This window comes from Gobio gobio (genome assembly GCF_949357685.1).
Source record: "Gobio gobio genome assembly, chromosome: 6".
NCBI lineage: Eukaryota > Metazoa > Chordata > Actinopteri > Cypriniformes > Gobionidae > Gobio > Gobio gobio.
Genome location: NC_137102.1, coordinates 33,712,422 through 33,738,204, shown reverse-complemented (window position 1 = coordinate 33,738,204; position 25,783 = coordinate 33,712,422). Strand labels below are relative to the sequence as shown.

The 25,783-nt window shown below is 39.6% G+C and overlaps 1 protein-coding gene across 1 annotated transcript; it reads right to left on the bottom strand.

Moving 5' to 3' along the window:
* Window positions 1-10,391: 10,391 nt before the first annotated feature.
* On the bottom strand, window positions 10,392-25,571 carry arf1 (ADP-ribosylation factor 1). Its single transcript, XM_079820406.1, has 5 exons — window positions 25,506-25,571; window positions 17,457-17,633; window positions 17,227-17,337; window positions 12,055-12,179; window positions 10,392-11,972 (listed from the first exon to the last, which is right to left on the bottom strand). Exons 2-5 carry the CDS (start codon window positions 17,599-17,601, stop codon window positions 11,811-11,813), a joined length of 543 nt encoding a protein of 180 aa, XP_079676532.1. The 5' UTR covers window positions 17,602-17,633; window positions 25,506-25,571; the 3' UTR covers window positions 10,392-11,810.
* Between the last annotated feature and the right edge of the window lie 212 nt (window positions 25,572-25,783).

Sequence of the window (25,783 nt, the reverse complement as noted above, 5' to 3'; positions counted from 1 at the left end):
TCTCTCTATTTAACTTGTGGGTCACCACACAGGCCCCCCCAGAATTCACCCATAATAACAGGCCCATACCGAACGGGTACTCAAAATAGAACAATCCAGCTCATAACAGTCCCTAAGAGTCAACGTATAGGGGGGCGGACCAGGCGACCGTACCGGCTGCGCTTAACAGGAAAAGGGCAAGGGGCAAGGGGCGGGGCAGAGACCGTGCCAGGGGAGAGGGCAGGGGCCAAGGCTGCTGCTGGAGGTCGCCCTCTCCGTGGGGGCTGGGCCAGCTGAAGCGGTTCGCCAATGTCCACATGAGCAGGCTTGAGACGGTCTATAGCCACCCGCTCAGGCCTGCCCCCCATATCCACAACAAAGTTCTTAGACCCTCCGGCCAGGACACGGAAGGGCCCATCGTAGGGGGGCTGCAGCGGGGTACGATGGCCATCGTGGCGGATAAAAACGTACTTGGCTGACGGTAAATCCTTAGGCACGTAGGACTGGGGGAGGCCATGGTGAGACGTTGGAATGGGAACAAAAGCGTCGGCAATGTTCCTGGACACAGCACGATGGCCGGCAACCAACCAAGGGGCCGTGGCACCTGGAAGAAACTCCCCCGGAACGCGCAGGGGCTGGCCGTACACCAGCTCGGCTGATGAGGCTTGAAGATCTTCCTTGGGGGCGGAGCGAAGGCCAAGCATAACCCATGGGAGGCGGTCAACCCAGTTGTTGTCCGTAAAGCTAGCCCTGAGCGCAGCCTTCATGTCCCGATGAAACCGCTCGCAAAGTCCGTTGCTTTGTGGGTTGTAGGCTGTGGTACGGTGAAGCTTCACCCCCAGAACCTCGACGACCGCCGTCCAAAGCTCTGATGTGAACTGTGGACCCCGGTCCGAAGAGAGGTCGGACGGTGTTCCGAAACGGGCCACCCAAGCCATAATGAATGCCCGGGCTACTTCGGCTGATGTAATGGAGGACAGGGGAACCACTTCTGGCCACCTAGTTGTCCTGTCCACCATAGTGAGGAGGTAAGTATAACCACGGGAGGGGGGCAGTGGGCCCACCAGGTCCACATTCACGTGATCAAAACGTCTCTCTGGCACTTTGAAGGGTGCCAAAGGTGCCTTAGTATGACGAGTCACCTTTGCGCGCTGGCACGCCACACAGGCAGCAGCCCAGGCCCTAACGTCCCTCCGCAGGCCTGGCCAGACGAACTTGGCCCCCACCAGCTTGGTAGAGGCCTTCACCCCGGGGTGGGAAAGGCCGTGGATGGCGTCAAAAACCTTTCGCCTCCAGCCAGCAGGTACCATGGGGCGCGGTTGGCCAGTGGAGACATCGCAGAGGAGTGTAGCGTTGGCTGTGTCAAACGCCACATCTTTCATGAGCAGCGCCGTGGGGGCCGTCCTGTAGGCTTGTACCTCCGAGTCCGCAGACTGATCCTCAGCCATGGCTGCGTAGTCGAGACCCAAGTGGACGGATCCAGTGACTGCCCGGGAGAGGCAGTCGGCGACTAAATTATCTTTGCCGGCCACATGCTGAATGTCAGTGGTGTACTCTGAGATGGCAGAGAGCTGGCGCTGCTGTTGACCAGACCATGGCTCCGAAGACTTGGCCATGGCGAACGTCAGCGGCTTGTGGTCAACGAAAGCCATGAACCGCCGGCCCTCCAACAGGAAACGGAAATGACGGGTAGCGAGGAAAAGACCCAGGAGCTCCCTGTCGAAGGTGCTGTATTTCCTCTCATTGTCACGGAGCTTCCTGCTGAAAAAGGCCAGCGGCTGCCAGGCTCCTCCTACCCACTGCTCACACACAGCTCCCACGGCATAATCAGAGGTGTCCGTGGTAAGAGCAACTGGGGCGGTCGGAGACGGGTGTGCCAGCAGAGCAGCGTTGGCCAGCGCGGTTTTGGCAGCCTCCAGGGCCCCATTCATCTCCGGGGACCAATCCAACACGTCCGCCGGTTTTCCACCCCGCAAGGCGTCGTACAAGGGTCGCATAAGTTGGGCCGCATGGGGGAGGAAACGGTTGTAGAAGTTCACCATGCCCAGAAACTCCTGCAGGGACTTCACGGTGCGTGGGCGTGGAAAACTGGCTACGGCGTCCACCTTGGCCGGGAGGGGAACAGCCCCCTGCGGGGTGACGTGGTGGCCGAGGAAGGTGATGGACGACTGGCCAAACTCGCACTTGGCCGGGTTAATGATGAGACCATGCTCACTAAGCCGGCCAAACAACTGCCGGAGATGCGCCTGGTGGTCGTCGGCGGACGCGCTGGCCACGAGAATGTCGTCCAAATAAACAAAGAGGAAAGGCATGTCCCGCAGCACAGAGTCCATGAGGCGCTGAAACGTCTGCGCTGCCCCCTTGAGGCCAAAAGGCATCCGTAGAAATTCAAAAAGGCCAAAGGGTGTGATGACTGCTGTCTTGGGGACATCCTGCGGGTGGACAGGCACCTGGTGGTAACCGCGAACCAGGTCCACCTTCGAAAAGATGGTGGCGCCGGCTAGGTGGGCAGAGAAATCCTGTATATGCGGCACTGGGTACCGATCGGGGGTGGTGGCATTGTTCAGGCGACGGAAATCACCACAGGGACGCCAACCGCCATCAGCTTTGGTCACCATGTGCAGAGGAGAAGCCCACGGGCTGTTGGAGCGTCGCACGATGCCGAGGTGCTCCATGGTGGTGAACTCCTCCCTGGCGATCGCGAGCTTGCCGGAGTCGAGGCGCCGGGCCCGTGCATAAACCGGGGGGCCCACTGTGGTAATGTAGTGCTCCACGCCATGCTTAGCCACCGCCGATGAGAACCGGGGCGTGGTGATGTCAGGGAACTCAGCCAGTAGGCGTTGATACCGGTCTCCAGTGGCCAGCGTGTTAGACAGACAAAGCGCCCCCGCCCCTCCAAGCGTGCAGGGGTATGAAGCAAAAGAAAGGGCGTCGATCAGGCGGCAGTTCGTTACATCCACCAACAGCCTGTAAGCGCAGAGGAAATCCGCCCCCAGGAGAGACGTAGACACAGCGGCCATGACGAAATCCCAGCCAAAACGCCGCCCGCCGAAACACACTTCCACATACCTCGTGCCATAAGTACGAATGGGTGTGCCGTTAGCGGCATCCATCGGGGGGCCATGGCCGCCAGCCATGGTGTCCACAGGCTTCGCTGGCAGGATGCTGCGCTGAGCCCCCGAATCGACCAGCAGCCGCCGGCCAGACGCCTTGTCCACCAGTGTCAGTGATAAATAACAGCTTGCAGTCGCGGCCAACGCCCAGCTGCTAATGAGCGCCGGCCCTGGCTTTTCCCTGGGCTCCAAAACTGCAAGGCTGGCGACATTGCTTGGCCTTGGCCCCAAACCTGGAGTGGTAGAAACACCACCCGTCCTCGCGCTGTCGGCGGGCCGTCACAGCAGCTGCGGTGTCCGGGTCGTCCACCGGGGGTGGAAATGGGGCAGACTGGTGTTGGGGAGGTAACAGCGCATGAACAAACTGCTGCCGGTTGGCGAGGAAAATCCTGTCTGCCTCCACAGCCATCGCCCGGTAGTCTCTGGAGGAAAGGAGGGGTGAACTGGCCAGTGCTGTGCGCACGGGTGCTGGAAGCTGCCGCAGGAAAATGTGGGCGAAAAGGAATGATGGATCCGCCGAACCCAGCACAGCCAGCATCCTCTCCATTAACTCAGATGGCTTGCTATCGCCCAGGCCATTCAGGGAAAGCAGGCGGTCTGCTTTCTCCAGCTCTGACAGCTCAAAGAGGTTCAGCAGGAATGTTTTAAGCGCGTTGTACTTGCCGTCAGCCGGAGGAGCCTCTAATAGCGCCATAGCCCTGGCTGTTGTCGAGGCATCCAAAGCCGCTACTACATGGAAATATTTTGTAACGTCCTGTGTTATCCCTCTCAACTGAAACTGAGCCTCGATGTGCTGAAACCACGGCCGTGGATTGTTCTGCCAAAAGTCCGGCAACTTGATGGTGGCCGCATAGATCGCGCCGACATTAGCCGCGGCCGCATCATTTTCACCACCGCCGTTGTGTGACATAATTCAACTCGCGTCGGGGTCACCAATGTGGAGTGTTATAAGTGAGGAGACTAGAGACAGAGATGCGTCGAGTCGACTTTACTATCCACTTCAAACATTCATTACTTTACAGCGTAATGTAAACAACAGTCACACAACGTTAACCCAGAAGTGCTTAACTCAAAACCCCGCTCCCTTAAAGGTACAGTCTCTAGGTGAATGTCTCTCTATTTAACTTGTGGGTCACCACAATATAAATATTTATTTGAATAATCTATTGTGCCTGTGTGTGCTGCCCTTCCCTCAATGAACACAAGATGGCAGCATTGTGTTAGTTTTGAAACAGGATATAAAAAAAATTCCATCTCTTTCTTTCTGCCACTCTCTTAGGTGTGTGTGTGTGTGTGTGTGTGTGTGTGTGTGTGTGTGTGTGTGTGTGTGTGTGTGTGTGTGTGTGTGTGTGTGTGTGTGTGTGTGTGTGTGTGTGTGTGTGTGTGTGTGTGTGTGTGTGTGTGTGTGTGTGTGTGTGTGTGTGTGTGTGTGTGTGTGTGTGTGTGTGTGTGTGTGTGTGAGTGAGTGAGTGTATGTGTGAGTGAGTGTGTGTGAGTGAGTGTTTGAGTGTGTGAGTGAGTGAGTGTGTGTGTGTGTGTGTGTGTGTGGGTGTATCTATCTATCTATCTATGTATCTATCTATCTATCTATCTATCTATCTATCTATCTATCTATCTATCTATCTATCTATCTATCTATCTATCTATCTATCTATCTATCTATCATCTGACTCTATCTATCTATCTATCTATCTATCTATCTATCTATCTATCTATCTATCTATCTATCTATCTATCTATCTATCATTTGAATATTTCTATCTATCTATCTGACTATTTCTATATATCATACTAGAACGGGGTAAATCATAGGGGAGAGCAGGGACGAAAGTACCATTTTTCAGAAAATCGTAATTTTAAAAGATAATGTTTTAGACCAAGATATATTTTTTGCTGTGGCCAATAACTCACAAGTGTGTTCTATCAATAGCAGGTGGTATTTTGTACAAATGTAGAACGACTACAGTATAATTTCACTTTGAACATAAGTTGCACATTGTTACTTTTGACCCCATCAGGTGGGACGAAAGTAACACACAGGTGGGTCAAAAGTAACACAACAATACAAGCTAGATTTTTTGGTGCTACTCTTGTTTTTATTAAACATACCTGACTATGACCATGTTAATATGTAACTGCAAACATATTTTGTCCTTTATCTTTGCAAAAAAATTATTAAATTACATTTTCATTTTATATGTTAAAGTTCATCAAATGTTTCAAATGTAATATGACAGTACAAACGTGAATTGTTTAGAATATTTTTTATTTGCAATGTCAATCTATTTGATAAGTTTTTTCTTCAACAGTATGAACAATATAAAAATGTAATTAAATTAAATTTGCATAATATGCATTATATATATAATAGCGGGACATATATATACAATAGTGTTACTTTCGTCCCGACAGGAAGTCCTGACATTTAAACACGATTTACTTTTATACTGAAAAACTCTGAAAAGACAAACCTTCAGTGTGTAACAGCACTAAATAACCCGTAGATTGATCATTACTGTGACACATGAAACAAGAAACACAACTTGTAATTAGAAAAAAAGTACCGCTTCATTAATTTCCTTGCCGTACTTGAAAACTGTATTTCGGACCTAACCGCGGGAAACGATGGCGGAATCACATGATATTTGGCAGATCCGTCATGGGTTGTGTGCTGAACGTGCTGTCATAGCTTGAAATGCAAATGTATTCAGGGCTCGGAGAAAATCGCTTTGTTACTTTCGTCCCGTGTTACTTTCGCCTCGGTTCTCCCCTACTAGAACGAGGCAAACTGTGGTAAATCATACTAGAACGGGGTAAATCATACTAGAACGCGGTAAACTGTCGTAAATCATACTAGAACGGGGTAAATCATACTAGAATGGGGTAAACTGTGGTAAATCATACTAGAACGGGGTAAACTGTGGTAAATCATACTAGAACGGGGTAAACTGTGGTAAATCATAGAACGGGGTAAATCATACTAGAATGGGGTAAACTGGTAAATCATACTAGAACGGGGTAAATCATACTAGAATGGGGTAAACTGTGGTAAATCATACTAGAATGGGGTAAATCATACTAGAATGGGGTAAACTGTGGTAAATCATACTAGAATGGGGTAAACTGTGGTAAATCATACTAGAACGGGGTAAATCATACTAGAATGGGGTAAACAGTGGTAAATCATACTAGAACGGGTTAAATCATACTAGAACGGGGTAAACTGGTAAATCATACTAGAACGGCGTAAACTGTGGTAAATCATACTAGAACGGGGTAAATCATACTAGAATGGGGTAAACAGTGGTGAATCACACTAGAACGGGTTAAATCATACTAGAACGGGGTAAACTGGTAAATCATAACGGCGTAAACTGTGGTAAATCATACTAGAACGGCGTAAACTGTGGTAAATCATACTAGAATGGGGTAAACTAAATCATACTAGAATGGGGTAAACTGGTAAATCATACTAGAACGGGGTAAATCATACTAGAATGGGGTAAACTGTGGTAAATCATACTAGAACGGGGTAAACTGTGGTAAATCATACTAGAACGGGGTAAACTGTGGTAAATCATACTAGCACGGGGTAAATGGTAAATCATACTAGAACGGGGTAAATCATACTAGAACGGGGTAAACTGTGGTAAATCATACTAGAACGGGGTACATCATGCTAGAACGGGGTAAATTGTGGTAAATCATACTAGAACGGGGTAAATCATACTAGAATGGGGTAAACTGTGGTAAATCATACTAGAACGGGGTAAATCATACTTGAACGGGGTAAACTGTGGTAAATCATGCTAGAACATGGCAAATCATGGTACACTGTGGTCTATCTATCTACTAAATAAAACTCAACATTTTAATTATGTATTGATATATAAAGAAAGTTTAAACAAATTTGGAAAAAAAGTTTTTTAACCAAATCCTACCTACCCTACCTTTAAGTATGCTTTTAACGTAGATACATTGTGGATATTGTGTGGAAAACTGTTGCTTCCACAATCGTTTGAAATCTTGTCATCTTCATGTATTCTGTGTTTTATATGAAAAGGATTGGTTTTGCATGATGAAAGGAGAGGAACTAGACTACCAGGCACTTGAACTTTATATGGTTTATGACATTTTGTATGTAGGAACAAGATATGCATAGTCACTCACCTACAAAACATTACGTTTGTGCACATCTGATTCCAATGTCTTTAATAATTTTACATAATTTCATAAAAATGTCTTGTGTGACGTAAAAAAATAAATAATTGCAAGGTGTAAATTTTATTGTGAGCAGATTTGTGTAGTTTGGAAAATGTATTTTAGAATTTTGTAACTTTTATTAAATTTTTTGCAGCAAATGGAGATTTAAAAAAAACGTTTTGTTCAAAATCATTTTGAAAACTTTATGGTCAACTGAAAATGTGTATTGACATACTTTACTGTATTTTGGAACAGTGTTTGTTTAAACACTGTATTTGATGTTTAATGATATTAAACGTATGTATTTTGCAATCAGTTGTTGAATGTGTGTAATTCAATAGAAAAATGGCCTTTAATAGTTTTAGAAGGAACAAATTTGACACAATTAAGGTACAAATGGACTTTTCACTGGGGTGGTACCTTAAAGGGATAGATCACCCGAAAATTAGCCCATAATTTACTCACCCTCAAGCAGTGATGCCAGTAACGCGTTACTTAGTAACGCGTTACTCTAATTTGACCACTTTTTCCAGTAACGAGTAATCTAACGCGTTACTATTTCCAAACCAGTAATCAGATTAAAGTAACTTATCCAAGTCACTGTGAGTTACTTTTTTGTCATTTTCCTTAGTAAAAAAATATTTATTTTTGCTTTCTTGTTTAGTCTCAGCAGGGGTTTTCCTGCATAGAGAATTACGAAGCGGCCGCTCCGTCAAATTTCTTGCCGCCTCCGTCTGTCGACAAAACTCAAGACAGGCAGTCACTTCAGATTAGGCATGTCGTGATAATTAAATAATCATCAGAAATATATATTGTCACATTATCCTTCAGCAATCATTATTAGTATATTATTATTTGCTAGTAGCCTACAAAGTAATCTAAAGCCATTCCATAGCTGAATGTCTTTTCTCCGCTGTAGCTGTCAATCATTCTCCATTCAGCAAAACTGCGCGTCGTTCGGTTCCAGTCAGCAGTCAGCGGTAAAGCTCACTCCATATGATATATTCCCGTTATAATACTTGATATGTTGATAAAATAATTTATCTTCCTGGAGTTTATCTAGCGGTTTCTGAAAGATGTTGTGCTCGCTACTCGGGTGACAACACAAGGACTATTAATTAGCATCACACGCACAAGAATTAAAAACTGTGAAGAAACAAATAATCAGTGAATGTTTGGACCGATATAGGCTACATATAGTAGACTAGGATTTGGGGGCTCAACGCTCATCTTCTCTTTATGCCGTGGACTTTTCAATGTGCACTCGCGCTGCACTGCGCCCTCTGATTCCATGTTGCTTTAAGCGCATCATTCTGCACCCGGGATGCGCATAAGCGCTTTGTTGCCGCTCTGTTTTGAAGCGTTTCATATATTTTCATAGTTTTGTGCACTTAAAGATTATTAAAAAATATATTGTTCTCACGGATCGATCATATATTTGTTGTCCCTTTACAGAGCTGCACATTACGTTTACAATAAAATATAAATCTTGTAATTTTATATTATTTGTGTAGGCCCATATAATTATTTACATTCATATATAAATATAAATTAAAAATTAAATATAAATTGTTTTTCATAAATGTATTTAATAAGAACACAAAGTAATTTGTACCTTTTCATTAACATGTTTAGGGTTTTATGTTTAGTGTTATATGTTTAGTAACATGTTTTATGTTTAGTGTTGGCAAAAACAGTTGTCATTTCTATGTTGAGGCGGCAGGGGTGTTGTCGGCAACTGATGAATGTAACTAATAAAGTAACTTGTAATCTAACTTAGTTACTTTTAAAATCAAGTAATCTGTAAAGTAACTTAGTTACTTTTAAAATCAAGTAATCTGTAAAGTAACTAAGTTACTTTTTCAAAGTAACTGTGGCAACACTGCCCTCAAGTCATCCTAGGTGTATATGACATTCTTCTTTCAGACTAATAAAATCGGAGTTATATTACAAAATTCCAGGCTAATCCAAGAATTAGAATTGCAGTAATAGTTGCTCTGTTTCTGAAGTCCATAAAAAGTGCATCTGCCCATCAAATAACATGCTCCACGCAGCTCTGGGGTGTTAATAAAGGCCTTCTGAAGCGAATCGATGCGTTTGTGTAAGAAAAATATCCATATTTAAAACTTTATAAAGTAAACTTTCGGCAGACCGCCTTCCCTATTCAATTAATGGAAAAATTGTTGAAAGTTCCCCTGCCGATCAAAAGACTAACGCGACCATGTAGGCTCGTCATGACGTCACGTACGCATCTTGAGTTTCACTTTCAACATTCAACACTTTTCCATGGAAGGCGGTCTGCCGAAAGTTGATAAAGTTTTAAATATGGATATTTTTCTTACACAAACGCGTCGATTCGCTTCAGAAGGCCTTTATTAACACCCCAGAGCCATGTGGAGCACGTTTTTTGACGAACAGATGCACTTTTTATGGAACAGAGCAACTATTACTGCAACTAATTCTAATGCTTGGATTAGCCTGGACTTTTGTAATATAATTCCGATTTTATTCGTCTGAAAGAAGAATGTCATATACACCTAGGATGACTTGAGGGTGAGAAAATGGGCTAATTTTCATTTTTGGGTGAACTATCCCTTTAAGGGACAAGATTTGTACCTTTGATGAAGGTACAATATTGTATCAGCGTGTTTTAAAAAACAAAGGTACATTTTGGTTGCCCATGGTACAAATCATGCCCTTTAAGGTACAAACTGGAATGGTACAAATTTGTACCTTTAGTGTGTAATATATTAATTGTAAACCAACTTATTGACAAGAATGAGCAATACATACCCCAATTCGTTTTTCAAAATATGTTTTTCAGTTTTAAGAGGCTCTTTCAACTTTGCATTTGTAAACCCTTAAAAACAGAAATTTCAACTCAAATATAAAGTGTTAGGGTTGCGAATTAATACCTCATTTATCTTTTTTTTTTTAAACTGACGTAAATTCTGTTGTTTAAATGCCATGTGGATCAGCAAAATTTGTGTACATTTATTTGTTTAGTTATGAGCTACCTTGTTCAATGAATTACTGATGCCATGGCAATAATAATTATTTCAGAGCAGTAGAATAACAATAGCACACCAGTAAAAGTCCAGTTATACTAACATCTTTAATTACAGTGCATTTCTGTCAAAATGAAAAACAATAAAAAAAAGTCAACACTATACAACATTTTGCTAAGAGATTCACAATTTCCACCCCAAGTAATCAGTGTCTACCAAATCAGAGGTTAATTGGGAAGAGAGAGAATAAATGATAAATAATAAACAGGCTTTTAACCCATCAGTTCTAACATCGCATTAACTGTGACGCTGTGAGTGGACAAGAAGGTTGTTAATCTCAAACAGGTGTCTCTCCGGACTGTAAAGGCACCAGGGCAAATCTGGGGGAAAATGACTTCTACATGCAAAACTGAAAGCTCAAAAAATTGTCACTGATATTAACATTCTTATAGCTGTTTTATGTCTTACATCTATAAAAAAGCACTACTGATTTGTTAGATATTAAGTTATCATGTGCTTAGATGAGGCTGTGGTGTTTATTCCATGTGCTGGTTAGATATTGAGCTCATAACACCCTTAAATCCAGAACATGAAGTTTAAAGTAACATTTAGACAGAGAGTCCAAAGAACATGAAGTTTAATTAAATTAATGTTTCAGTTTGTTACCTGGTGAATCTCAAAAAATATGACCAAGTGACATTTCACCACAAAAAAAAAAAAAAAAGTAATATTTTGCATAAAGAAAATGAAGCCTATTTTTGAAGGACAATTCATTTTTTATATTGCCGTATTACTTCCATGGAACAACCTCCAATCCCCTTAAAAATTATCATGCCTGTTGCAAGCCTGAACATTTGCAAACCTTTGTTAACCTAAGCCTAACAACTTTTCTCCCACAAACCCATAAAAAACATATGTTGTGTATTGGGAACCTGAGTAAAAAAAAGAAAAAAATGTTCATATGAGAATCTTTGTGTAGCCGACTTGCTATTTAAAAGCATCACTCCTCATGATGACAGTAAAGCTAAAAGTCACTTCAGCATTGGCTTTTTGGTTTCTCTTCCTCATAATTGAACCGTAATATGTGCAGGTAGTGTCCGTAATGTTTGATTTCCTGTACTTAGTTCAAGACAAACAAAACAGCTTTGTTTACAGTACATCTAAAAGAGTCTCTTATAAGCACAATAAAATAATACATGTGCAAGATTCAAATGAGACCTGACAGAGTTCACAGGACTAACGTTCTTAAAACTCTTTTCAATGACTCAAACAGAAAGAATGGAAAAAAATAACAATGAAGGGCTAAATCTATTTTGCATAATGGTGCTCAAAAAGCTGCCTCACAACAAACAACTATTTACATTAACATGAGTAACACTTTTTCCCGCCATATTCTTCCCCATTAGCTTTGAAATGAGTGCAGCTTCCAGCACCGTTGGTTTAAAAACAAAAGAGTAAAGCGAGTGTTGAGAATATGAAACTAAAGAAGAGCAGTACAGTGAAGTCATTATTTGTGGTTTTTCAGTTGGTTGGACAACCAATCGAGTCCTTCATAGAGGCCATCGCCGCTTGTGGCGCACGTGGCCTGAATGTACCAGTTCCTGTGCCGAAGCGAATGCAGCCCCAGCTTGTCTGTGATTTCCGCAGCGTTCATGGCGTTCGGTAGATCCTGTCGGACAAAGAAATCGTTAAATATGTAAAAACGTGCAATTGGAAAGAACTGCACGTAATCACTTGAGAGCTGTTAGCACCTGTTTGTTGGCAAACACTAGCAGGACTGCTTCCCTGAGCTCATCCTCAGCCAGCATTCTCATCAGCTCCTCTCGTGCTTCATTCACACGCTCTCTGTCGTTGCTGTCAACCACAAAGATCAGACCTGAAAAAAAAAAAGATCAGAATAATGGACCGGTGTGAGACAGAAAGAGCTAAAAAAAAAAAGAAAAGAAAAAGGAACTGATGTCACACCGATTATACACAACATTTTGTATAATGACCAGTTTATATCTGGTTCCAGCCACAGATTAGGGAGGCAATGGTTACCGGTCTGACAGTAAACCATGATAAAAATTCCAGACGGTTAGTATTACGTTTCATATTTTAATTGTCATTAAAACCGTGTGTTTGTAAAACTCGCGATAAATACCGTTCAGCATTAAGCAAAGTTAGCAGCATGCAGTAAATATTACACAAGGAAGAGTAGAGAGAAATTATATGAAATAATGCATGAATGAACTGACTGTATGTGCCGTCAAATCTTATCTGTGTGTAATGTATGGAATGATAATCTGGACAATATTCAAAAGGAATTGCATTTCAATTTGTGCACGCACACATTGTGACAATGGAAACACAAATGCTTTTGGGTTTTCTTTTCCGTGTATGTAACATGTCTGCCACATTTCAAATGGAAACAAAGTCCGTATGCAATTGCATTTCCAATGTGTTACGAGTTATGACCCAGCCATTTTGGAATAGCAATAGAAAAAGCACCCATTTGCTATTTCACTTCCTCCACGTCCTGCCACAACCCTCACAAAATTCAAACGGAATCGCAATACTCTTTTTGCACTTGCATTTCCGATGCCTAACAGAGTCAACTGTTAATCAGTCTTGAGGGCAGCGTTAATTGATATAGTTGGAAAGGCGGCCACATCCTCAAATGGTGGAAAATGGGGAACTTGGCTATTTTTGCAATAAAAACAGGCACTTTTTTTTACAATTCCTTTTTAATATTGTCCGGATTATCATTCCATAGTATTGCCTAATAAAGTAGTGTTTATTATATAAAGTAGTACAGCTCCATTTCTGCTGTACCATAAGCACCATCTACTGTCAGATGGTGGATTTACATTATCATTCATCCTGTCTGCCACTTTTGCGAAAAGCAGACCATATATTTTGTGTCAAGCTAAAAACTAAATACAATAAAATTAAGACTTTGGATGATAAAATAGTCTGTGTACAATTGTTTATGGAGAAGATAAATACCTCTTTATCATTTTGACTCATGGTTTAAAAAAACAAACGATTTAAAGGCTGAAATGTGAGGTTTATCACTTTGTAAAACCTTTTTCTGTCAAAACTTTATTTGACGTGTAGTACATGTTTGTAGAAAACATGTTGTAAGTCACCTAACCAATAGTCCATTATTAATCTTATTATTTTAATGTTTATGCAAACAAAGTGCTGCTTATTTTATTTTGTTGGTTTTTGATAGTACTTTTAGAAAATTTCCAGCACATTTTACCAATTGCATGTAATACTGATAGCCATGATCATTTGCTAAAGACATGCTCATTTCTCTTGTATCACATGCTTTATTCTCTCATAATATGATCATTGTATTTAAACTCAAACTACTTTTTTAATTATTTACATTATATTTAATTACTACATTTAATTATTTGGCAAGTTGCTGCAAAATAAGTCAGTCATTACCACAAAATATAAGACAATACTAACAAAAACTGACCAAACATGTAAACTCATTTAAATTAACCAGACTTCTGTCTGTGTTTATTTTTAGATAAAAATCAGATCACTGTACACCATTCAATTAAATATTTGGCCAGATTATTAATAGTATAGTAACATAATGAACAAATAGCTTGGTTGAACAATTCACTTTAAATGATTCACTTGACTGCAAGTCAAGTCAAGTTTGTTAGGAGTAAAGTTGGTAGGAAGTAAACATGGATTTGGCAAAAGAATCGTGAGGGTCATCAAGTGACAGCACAACAAAAAAAAACAATTGATATTACTCAAATATATAGTGATTACAGCAGCCCAATTAAAACTCTTACATTACAAAAATACACAAAGTTGCACAGAAATGTCTGGCAACACTGTGCACATTCAAATTAAAGGAATAGATAACCCAAAAATGAAAATTATTTCATCATTTACTCACCCAAAAGTTTTTCCAAACCTATATTCTTTGTTCTGCTGAACACAAAAAATTATATTTTGAAGAATATCAGGAACTAAACAGTTGATGGACCCCACTGACTTCCAAAGTAGGGAAAAAAATACTATGGAAGTCAATGGGGTCCATCAACTGTTTGGTTACTGACATTCTTTAAAGGAACACTCCACCGTTTTTAGAAATAGGGCTTATTCAACTTCTTTCCTACATTTAGATTTGTGGGCAAATGCATTTTTGTCTCAGTGCATGCATTGCTTTAGTTTGGCAGGGTCGCCGCTAGTTTAGCATAATGAATGGAATCCTATGTTGCCAGCTAGCATGTCCGGAGTAAAAGTGATCCAAAAAAACCCCCCCATCTAATTACTTCTTGTGGCCTGCGTATTCACAACGAATACAAATAGCAATGCAGATTAAGACTGCGATTTCCTAGGCAGATATTAACTTGGGACTATATTATGGGGAAGCACAGGCGAAGCACTGCTACTTGGCCGCAGAAATATCATGCAACACATGAAATCCCCAAACTTCCGTCAACATACTGGCGTGCAACGCGACAAAAAACGGGAAAAAAAGTATAACATACCGGCGTGACCTGCACCGAGTGTCTTATCTTTTGGATTGATTATTTTGAGAAGTTACAGCTACAGTTACAGCAAACATGGTAATTGCCTGCGTAGAAGGTTGTGAGAACAAGCAACGGACATACACTAATGTAATGTTTCACAGAATTCCATCAAATGTGGAACTGAGAAATAAATGGCTAGCTGCTCTGGATATCTGTACTTCAACACCTCTCTACAAAATTAAACAGTATCATGTTTGCGAAGAGCATTTTGCACCGGAGGACTACTTTGAAAAAATGCAATATGGGCCAAGAAAGACGGTACTACGTCTGAAAGATACGGCCGTCCCATCCATTTTCAAAGCACAGGCAGAACAAAGTGCACATGTAAGTTGTCTTTTATTACTCTTCCTTATGTTATTGTTTGTATTTAATTAATTAAGCTAAGTTAGCTATATTTCTCTCACCGAGTTAGCCTGGTTCTTTTGACTCAGGAGTTTTAATATAACTACTAGAGAGAAGGCTTCAAGCAGTTTGACCAAAGGAAGTATCAGAACAGTATTCAATGTTTATGTAAATTTTACATATATGACATTCATGTGCTGTTCGCTGTTGAGCGATCGCAACCTCCTCCTCCTGTCGTTCTATTTCCAAAGCACGCAGGCGTAGCTCCTCTTCTGAAAACTCTGGTTCATAGAGGTATGGTTCTGGATCTTGACTGTCTAAGAAGTAACCCTCTTCGTCTCTCACAAAATCAGCCATGTTCATCGCCATTCATGTAGTGTATGAAAAATAGCCAGCTACTATTCATGCCGGTATGTTGACGGAAGTTTGGGGATTTCATGTGTTGCGTGATATCTCTGCGCCCAAGTAGCAGTGCTTCGCCTGTGCTTCCCCATAATATAGTCCCAAGTTAGGGCTGGGCAATATGGAGCAAAAATTATATCTCGATTTACGATATATATCTCGATATCTTTACCGGAAAAATAACCCCCCAAAAACTACTGCAAAAACAAATATGCAAAGTGCAAAGAGGTAGGCAGTTCATGTAGGAACAAAGTAGGGATGCAACAATACAGTAAGTCCACATTTGAATACATTCCTCGGTTTTTTTACCACGGTTTTCGGTTCGGTTCAGTTCTGATGGCTAATCGCAACAGATTTTTGCTATTCTATTCTTAGCCGAACAGCAAGAGCTTAAGGAGGAAAAAATACAATTTTTTTTATTGCAATACTCTTTCTTTATTTTACTTAAAAGACTTGAAAAACCTTATTTAAAACTTTACTTTTAAAAAAACTTGTACACATTCCTAGTGTACTGTATAATATAAAATGAATATATATAAAGATTTACACTGGCAGCTCAGAGCTGTACAGCAGTATTTAAGTATGACATTGAATGAATAAATGTAAAAATAAAACACTACATAGACTTCACTATAAAATATACATTGATTCTTATTAAAGCTACTGTATTAGTTTTTCAGTCAAGAGCAATGAGTGATTTTCTCTTTGTCTTTTGTTGTTGTGTTAACATTAAAGGGACAGTTCACTCAATTTAAATTCTGTCATTGATTACTCGCGCTCAAGTTGTTTTAAACCTGAATAAAGTTATTTCTTCTGTTGGACATGTTTTTAAGAATATTGGAAACCAAACAGTTGCTGGTCCCCATTGTAGGAAATAATAATATGGATGAAAATCGCTACCATCAACTGTCTGGTATTCAACAGAAGAAATGAATACACGTTTGGAACAACATTAGACTTAGTAAATAATGACATCATTTTAGAGGTGAACTGTCCCTTTAAGGACAAGTGGCAGCGTGTTCACTCGGCTGTCCTGCTGTCAATTTAAGACTTGCACAGAGAACGCAAACAAGCAAAGAGGCGGAATCAGAATTAAACATAAACAATATATCGATATATACGATATGTCAAAATCCATATCGTGTTTAAAAAATATCTCGATATATTTTAAATATCGAGATATCGCCCACCCCTATCCCAAGTCAATATCTGCCTAGGAAATCGCCTAGTCTTAATCTTAATCTCGTTATGAATATGCAGGCCACAGGAAGTAATTAGGTGTTTTTTTTATCACTTTTACTCAGGACATGCTAGCTGGCAACATAGGATTCCATTCATTATGCTAAGCTAAGCTAGCGGCGACCGTGCCAAACTAAAACAACGCATGCACTGAGACAAAAATGCATTTGCCCACATATCTAAATGTAGGAAAGAAGTTGAATAAGCCCTAGTTCTAAAAACGGTGGACTGTTCCTTTAAAATATCTTCTTTTGTGTTCAGCAGAACAAAGAAATTCATACAGGTTTGAAAAAACTCAAGGGTGAGTAAATGACAGAATTCTAATTTTTGGGTGAACTATTCTTTTAACTAGACCAACTCTAACAAAATACACCGGTATTACGGTCTTACCTTGTGTGTTCTGGAAATAATGACGCCACAATGGTCGAATCTTATCTTGACCACCGACGTCCCAAACTGTGAAACTTATATTCTTGTACTCCACAGTCTCAACGTTAAAGCCTTGAGCACAAAAGATAAATAAAATCTATATAAAATGTATACACATACATACACACGCATGTATTTATATATTCTCTTTATCAGACACTGATAATGGGAAACAGATCTTGGTCATCTACCGATTGTTGGGATGGTGGTAACAATTTCTCCCAGCTTCAGCTTGTACAGAATCGTTGTCTTTCCAGCAGCATCGAGACCCACCATAAGAATCCTCATCTCTTTCTTGCCGAAGACTTTAAAGAGGTTTGCAAATATGTTGCCCATGTTTGAGAGATGCCTTTTTCACTCCACTGAAACTGAACAGGACAAAAAGCTCATTAAAAATAGTTAAAATCTTAACTTATGCACCTTTACATGTCACAGATATGAACAAAGAGTAGCCTACCTGATTCTCAAAGTGGATAACAAATGCATGCCAACTAACTCTTTAAATGAGCCATGAAATGCTGTAAGAAGGTATCACGACTGAATGTATAATCAAATATTTCAATAATGAAGCTGATATAACTCAAAAGCTTGGTGACCCATTTTTTTAATATTTAATAATAAAGGCTAAAGGTGTTCGGTTTTACAGAACCATGCCAACGCAGTATTATATATTTAATATGCATACCGATTTCAGTTTAACTGACGTTTTAGTAATATGGCCACAAGTCTCTATAATAATTTAAAATAAGTCGATTAAACTAGTTTTTGTGGTTGACTAAACCCAGCAAACATTGGTCCGACGGCAACGTCGTGTCCCTGGCCAAAAATAGTCACGGTAGGACGGCATAAATCGGTAAAAGTATGTAACACAGAACATTTCTTAAAAATGCACTCAGATACATTTGTACATGTCTACAGTTCTCTCCGGTTGCATGTATAATAGTTACTTTGACTTTTAGCTACGTGTAGTTCAATATATACCCTGTTGTGAATCCGTCGTGAGAGGACGTCACTATGGTGACGTCTTTTACACGTGCATTTATAGTCCATCATGACCCTCTATGAAATCATTGTGAAATATGCAGAAGCTGCTTACACCTTGCATGGTAAATACTGCAATAATTAATTGAAGTGCCCCAAGTAGTTTTTAAGAGGTTGTGAATAGACGTCCACTGACGTCCCATACACGTCTAGTCAAGACCCATAAAAAAAAAAAACCTTTATGAAATACAAGATTTAGCCTATATTTAATTTACTTTTAATATAGGCTAAAATATATTTAAAATCACAAAGTGCTCTGTGTGGTTAAGTGATTGTGAATGTGAACCCACTGCATTTGAGTCATTATTTCAACCCGTTTTATGTATTCTAGAGATGCTCCGATCAGCATTTTTGGGGCCAATCATCGATTACCGATCACCAAGATCATGATCTGCCGATTGCCGATCACAGAATGGCAGGGGAATGGCAATCTTTTATCTATAATCTTGCAGAGTTTGCACCATTTGTAGAAATGAAACTAACTCTAAATTAACGGAGTCAAGATCTTGAAGAACCACCAAGTGTTTATTTTAGAAAATGAGAACTTAAGACTATTGTAGGCCATCTTTCCCAAATAAATGTATATAATAAATGTATATAATTATCTCACCTAAATATTTGATCATGCAGTGCATTTTTGTTTTTAAAAACAATTTTTCAGGTAGGTCTAACATTAGTATTGAGGTAAGAAATACTAAAGACATTTAATAAGAAATCAAATGTAAATTAATATTGGTCTTCCCTGAATAAATTAAATTAGATTAATCCTTACACTTAAGGTTGCAAAAGTTAGTCATTCAAGAGCAGTGAGTGTCATAAAGGTTCATCAAACAACACAAGACAAACTCAGAGACAGCAGCAGTTTATTCAACAGCTGTCACTTTAAGAGCGAACACGGTTACAGTTACATGCAGTTGCGCAAATGTTCACTCGCGAGTCACTACGGGGTTTACGTGCATACTCGTCAAGACGGTAATTTAGTACATACATTTGTGTGTATCTGACCATTTCAGCGCAATTTGCACCCGCAAGCTTTTTGTGAGATGGCCTGTGTGTGTGTGTGTCTCCAGACCGTGCGCACGAGTGCTGAGCGGTTTGAACACTGGGAAGACTTAAAAATAAATGCAAATGATAAACTTTAGTGACGATGCGACACTGCCTCGATTGTGCAAAGTGGCAAATCCTGTGTCAACTGTGCAGCTCGATTTTAGTGCAGATGCGATGCGCTGATGTAAAGCCATTTGAGCATTTTGAAAGGGAGAGAGAGAGAGAGAGCGCGCACGCTGTGATTCACGCGCGCTGTTTGTGAACTTGCGTCCCACAGAAAGTTTTCAAATGACTGCGTAAGTTATTTAATATAGAAATATGAATTGTACCTCACCTTCAGCATTATTATTTTACCCGCGCTGGAAAGAGAATGAGACGGTGTCGCTGCATATCATGCCCTAGCTCTCACGGCAGGTGTGGGTTTTGTGTCGTCAGCATGCGATCGGTTCATGAGATCGGCCTTTTTGGAGACCGCCGATCAATCATCCCAAAGCGATTATCAACCGATCGAGATCGGTTCCCGATCAATCGGAGCACCCCTAATGTAGTGCTGGGCGGTATGACCAAAAATTTATATCACGGTATTTTTCAAAATTATATCGGTTTCACGGTATATGACGGTATTTTTTCCCCTATGCATGACCAAGTGTTAATCACATTTTCTACTGATTAAGAGAGGAAATACTGCAGGAGATTGACAGTAAAACAGGGCATTCTAGTCATGACGAGTGAACAATTGTAGAAAAATTCCACACTTAATAGGACTACATAAAGCCTCACAAAATGATGCTGTGGAGAGACAACAACCAATAAAACAGACCTGCAACACGCTCAGAGTCATACTTACAGACACCTGAATATTAAAAGTTGAGTTGAGGGCACCTTAAGCATTTTAAAAATCTAACCCTATATAACAACAAACTGCCAAAACTAGGAGAAACGCGGATATTTGCAATACATTTAAGAGCACTCTCTGAACGCATCACAGTTTAACACAGAAAGAAGCAGTTACTTTTTTGCCCATTCTTCTTTGAATTGTCAGTCTATTTATTAATTTTTACATCATTGTCTTTTGTGTAGCAGAAAAATCCATCGTGTCAGCGCGTTGGTGATCAGACATACGGTATCAGTGTAATCAGTGCATACATTTCATTTTAATAAGACGTGATGAAATATGCACGCATACACACTTCTGCTTTTTCAGTTTATGAAATATGTCCATAAAAAACTTAAAATGTGCTCGCTCCGGTCTATATCAGCGCTATATGATCCATGTGGTGAGTGTTGTTAAACCCATCGCGGCACTCCGCGCAGAAACCGCTCTCTCTCGCGCGCCGTGTGTAATTTGAATTCAATACTGTAATCAAGGGCTGAATCCGAAATCGCCCCCATAACCTCAAATAGGGCATTATTTGGAGGGGACAGCGCTTTGTAGTGGTGTCCGAAACCCTAGTGGACGTTATTGAGTGCACTCATTCTATCCCATTGCACCGCAATAAAGAGTGTACAGCCGATGTACACACATTGCCTGTCCGACTTCACACACGTTTCCATTCACTCCTTCAAATAAAGTGATAACATAGGGAATAGTGAATGAGAGTATAGGATTCAGCCATAGGCTGTGCTGTAATGCGATCTCAACTGTGCTCTGACTGCTCTTACTACAGTATATCAATGAAATGGGTTCCCTCTCAAACACTGACGCACTGCGCCACGTTCCGAACGTTGTTTAAGCGACATATACCGGTTTTGCGGTATCATCAAAATTCATATCATAACTAAAATAAATACCGGTATTCGGTATGAACCGGTATACCGCCCAGCACTACCCTAATGTATTCGTTGTTATTATTTTTATGGAATGTATGCATATACATATGTAAAACAGTAATATATCCTATCACCATTATGTCTGACTTGAACTGTGCTGCCAAGATGTAGTAACAAAAGATATTAATAAATCTAGCGATATTTCAAAATCCCGCGATATTATAGATTATCTCGCGAGATAGCGTCCATGCATTCTCCTGTTCCTTTCTAAAACCACGAGGAGAAGAGGACTTGAGGAGAGAGTTTGATATATTATTAAAAATCTACTGTTGGGTAAGTACATTTTGTAGTATTTGATAAATTTACTTGAGTTTTACTTGTTTAACATGAAGGAACCGAAAGAAATGATGCCCACGTTGTCAACAGAGAATTACTTTGAGTTTTGGCTAGAATTAGCTAGTAGGCTAAACGTTACTTTCAACTTAAACACGTTTAATGATACAGTACAAGTTATTACTGTAACCTATTAATGTAGCCTTTCAGAAAGTAATGCTTCCATCCCCCACTAACACCCATTTAGAGCAGAACATCTTTTATAGAGTAAAATAAAATGTAATGCATGTTGATTACATTTTTCTAATGTTTAACTCATGATTCATTCATCTTGTTCCATGTTTTTTTATTTTTTTTTATTGAGCTGTGAGATCATTTTTTCAAGACATTTTTAAAATAAGTGCATGTCATTTACCTCAAATTATAACTGTTATTTTAAAAATAAATATATTCTCTTCCCTCAGATGCTGAGAATAGGTGGACTCTGAGATTGATGCAGCAATGGCAGAACACCTGAATCACTCTCCAGGAAGAGCTGTTGGTGATGGTTACAAAAAATTACAAACAAAATAACTACTTTAATGTGTTTAAGGGATAGTTCTCCCAAAAATGAAAATTGTCGTCATTTACTCACCCTCGTGTTTCAAACCTGTATACCTTTCTATGTTCTGCTGAACATAAAGATGTTTAACCCTCTTCATTTGGGAATTCCACTCAGGGTCTTTGGGGACCCCAGGCAACAAAACGTAATTTTGTAACAAAATTGTAATTTTACTCTGTTAATTAATGTTTTTACTCAACATCTGTGCAGTTTTTGGAGAATTTATAATAATTGTTAAATTTATATAAATAAATTAAAACACAAAATCAGTTTATGTAAAATTCACTTTATAAAAGACCCAAATTTCTAACTTTCAATCGTGGGGATAACATGGATAATTTGACATTGTTTAGTGTAAGATTTTTGCCCATCCTTTGGAAAATACAGTTTTATAATAATACAAAAAAAAAGACTTTTACAAGTAAATGGCTGCAAAGCTCCTATATTTGCTTACTATTTGACTGACTGAAAGACATTTTTCACAAGTATTTTTCAGTTGGATTCATATCTAAATGTTATGCACCCATCTTATGGTTTCTGTTGGAATCAACTTGACCCCCTTCAATTTGCCTATAGGTCACAGAGGACGCAACTCTTACTCTTGTAAATCAAATAGCTAAACATTTGCAACAACCAAAATCACTTGCTCGGGTTCTTTTTATTGATTTTACTTCTGCTTTTAATACTATGCAAACTGATATTCTTTTAGAACAACTTCATAGGATGAATGTGAACGGTGGGCTCATTCACTGGATTAGAAGTTTCTTAACTGACCGCCCTCAGAGAGTCTTAATGAATGGGGTCTACTCAGATGAGCTTGTTATAAATACTGGAGCACCACAAGGCTGTGTGTTGTCACCATTGTTGTTTTCAATTTATATAAATGATATGACTGTGCACAGCACCAATGTTAGTTTACTTAAATATTCTGATGACATGGCTCTGGTAGGACTTCTCACAGAAAATAATGCAGCACATGAGGAAGCTTATTTTAGCCAAGTCACTTTATTGCAGGATTGGTGTCAAACTGTTAAATTGGAAATTAACGTGACTAAAACAAAAGCACTTATAATACAGATGAAACCGAGAGGGGCCAGTAACATCAACCCTGTTGTACTTAACAGCCAGCCTGTGGAAGTAGTTGAAAATTTTAAGTACCTGGGTACAATCATTGACTGTACTTTAAGTTTTAAGGTTAACTCAGAGAGTATTTTTAAGAGAGCTAATCAGCGATTGTTTTTAATTAGAAAACTGAGGAGTTTCAGGGTCAGTCAGCGTATTCTTAAGATGGCATATAGGGGCCTTGTAGAAAGTATTTTACAGTTTAATATAACAGCTTGATATGGTAACCTGAATGTGAAAGATAAAAACAAGCTTTCTAAAATTGTTAATACGGCAGGGAAGGTGATTGGCAAGTCACAGAGGCAGCTTGGGGATGTATTTGATAAGGCAGTACTCAGGAAGGCCCGACAGATATCAACAGACACCTTACACCCACTAAACTCAGAGTTTGAATTGCTTCCATCTGGCCGTAGATTCAGGGTCCCATGGGCGAGCAGGAACATCTATAAGAAATCTTTTATTCCCCATGCCATACAGGAACTTAATCTAAACTGAAATTGTTCTAAAAATTTATTTATTGTAGATCGAAATTTATCTTATTTTAATCAGCTGCGCTGTTTTCCTTTTTTCCATTTTCTGTAGTTGTATGTTGTTGATAGTGGTAGTACTGTACTCTTGTTGGTGTCATTGATGTATTTCTGTTCGGAGAAGTCAAAGACAAATTTCCACTAAGGTGGACAATAAAGTCGAATGAATGAAAGTAATCACAATTATAACAATTAAAATTAATTAATTTTGTCAAAGTTTAGTATTTTTTTTGTACTGATTCTTTTTTTTCAATGTTACATTATGATTAGAATGAAACCAGAGTCTTTAGAACTTATCATTTTATTTCAAACATCTGATTTTCTTATAATTCTACAAATTGAATGTACACTTCAGTTACACTTCAGAAATTGTTATATTACATATTGAGTAAAAAATACACAACATGAACATCAAAATGCTATGAACTGAACAGCAATAACAAATTGAACAAATATTCCTGTATGTGTGTGTTTGAGCATGATCATTTTGCATTGTGGATGTTTTATGCATTGTTGGAAGTGTGCCACTTCATTTCTGTATGTGTGTTTTTGAGGATGAATTTTGTCCATTTTCTAAGCGGCCTGAGTGTGACTTTTTTTTGTCACACGAACATCAAATTAATTGTTTTTATTTGTAGATTTAGAGAGTGTTGACAACCGTACAAAGTCTCATGCCATTTGCACAAAGGGAACATTTTTTTTTTTAAATTTGAGCAACCAAGATTGTAACCAAGTAGTTCTCACCTCCCATTAACTACCATAATCATTTTTCCCTAAAATGGTAGTTAATGGGAGGCGAGACCTGCTTGGTTACAAAAAATTTTTAAAACATCTTTGTGTTCAGCAGAACATAGAAATGTGGAATTCATAGGTTTGAAACGTGAGGGTGAGTAAATGAATTTTAATTTGTGGGTGAACTATCCCTTTATATAATGATAATTCAGTATTTTGTAATTGTTATTTTAGTTTGGTTAATGGATGTTAAACATTAATGAAAGAAGAAAATCTGTGGCTGTTCAAAAACAATAAAATGTTTTGCCAAATCAGAACATGCTTCTTTTTGCTTATGTCCACAAATGTGTTCTTGTTTGTGATGTACACGTGATTAAAACGTTTCATGGACGTTCAGGTCTGACTGGACCGATTTTGAACCTTTTTAGAACCTGTCAAAATGTGTAAACCAAGACATAATTTATTGCATTTCACGATGTTACACAATGGGTGTGTGATTATTTTATATGCAGGCTTATATATACACACTTAAATTATGCAGCAACACATTTAAACATCCAGAAGACGACACATTTAAACATCCAGAAGACGTCGCATTTAGAAGTCCAGGGACGCGCAGAAAAGACGTGGTATTCACGGCCAGATGACGTCGAAGACGTCCGTTCAACTTTCATTTTGGAACTATTTTTCAACCATGACGGGACGTGTCAGAGGGAGGTCTTTTCAACGGTCATTAAACGTCATAATGTTTGCTGGGAAGCCTCTGTAATACTCATACATAATTTTAATAATAATGTTGAGTAAGAGCGAGTTGAATCATCGATACAATATTAGTTATCAAATAAGTAAATTCGACTTGAGTCAACTGATTGTTGTTTCCTTTGTCACAGACACTCGCATCTGACCGGCTTTAATTCAGTTTAACTCCGAACATCTCCCATTAAGTAAGTTAACGGATCACATAAGATTACTTGCGTTTGTTTTCATGGTGGTAAAAAAATCGAATACAATAATTAAAGTTTAAATGAAATATTTAAATATATGATTTTATTTAAAAAAAAACTCACAGTTCAAGTTTCCTCAACTTCGAGGCGTTTCCTCCATCAAGATGGCGGGTTTCCGGCCACGTCAGTGCGTCTTGCATCACTTCCGTCGAGAAGGTGATAAATCGCAGAGAACTCTGTAGGTCAGGTTCAGTACTACACGTGTGCATTTTCTTATGGTTTTTCAGTTGGCCGCTTTAGGTCCAACACCCACACACTCCCACGTAAAAAATAATATTTGTCATTGGTTTTTGACTAATTCAATTCTTTCCCATTCCAACATGACCATATCTATTATTATT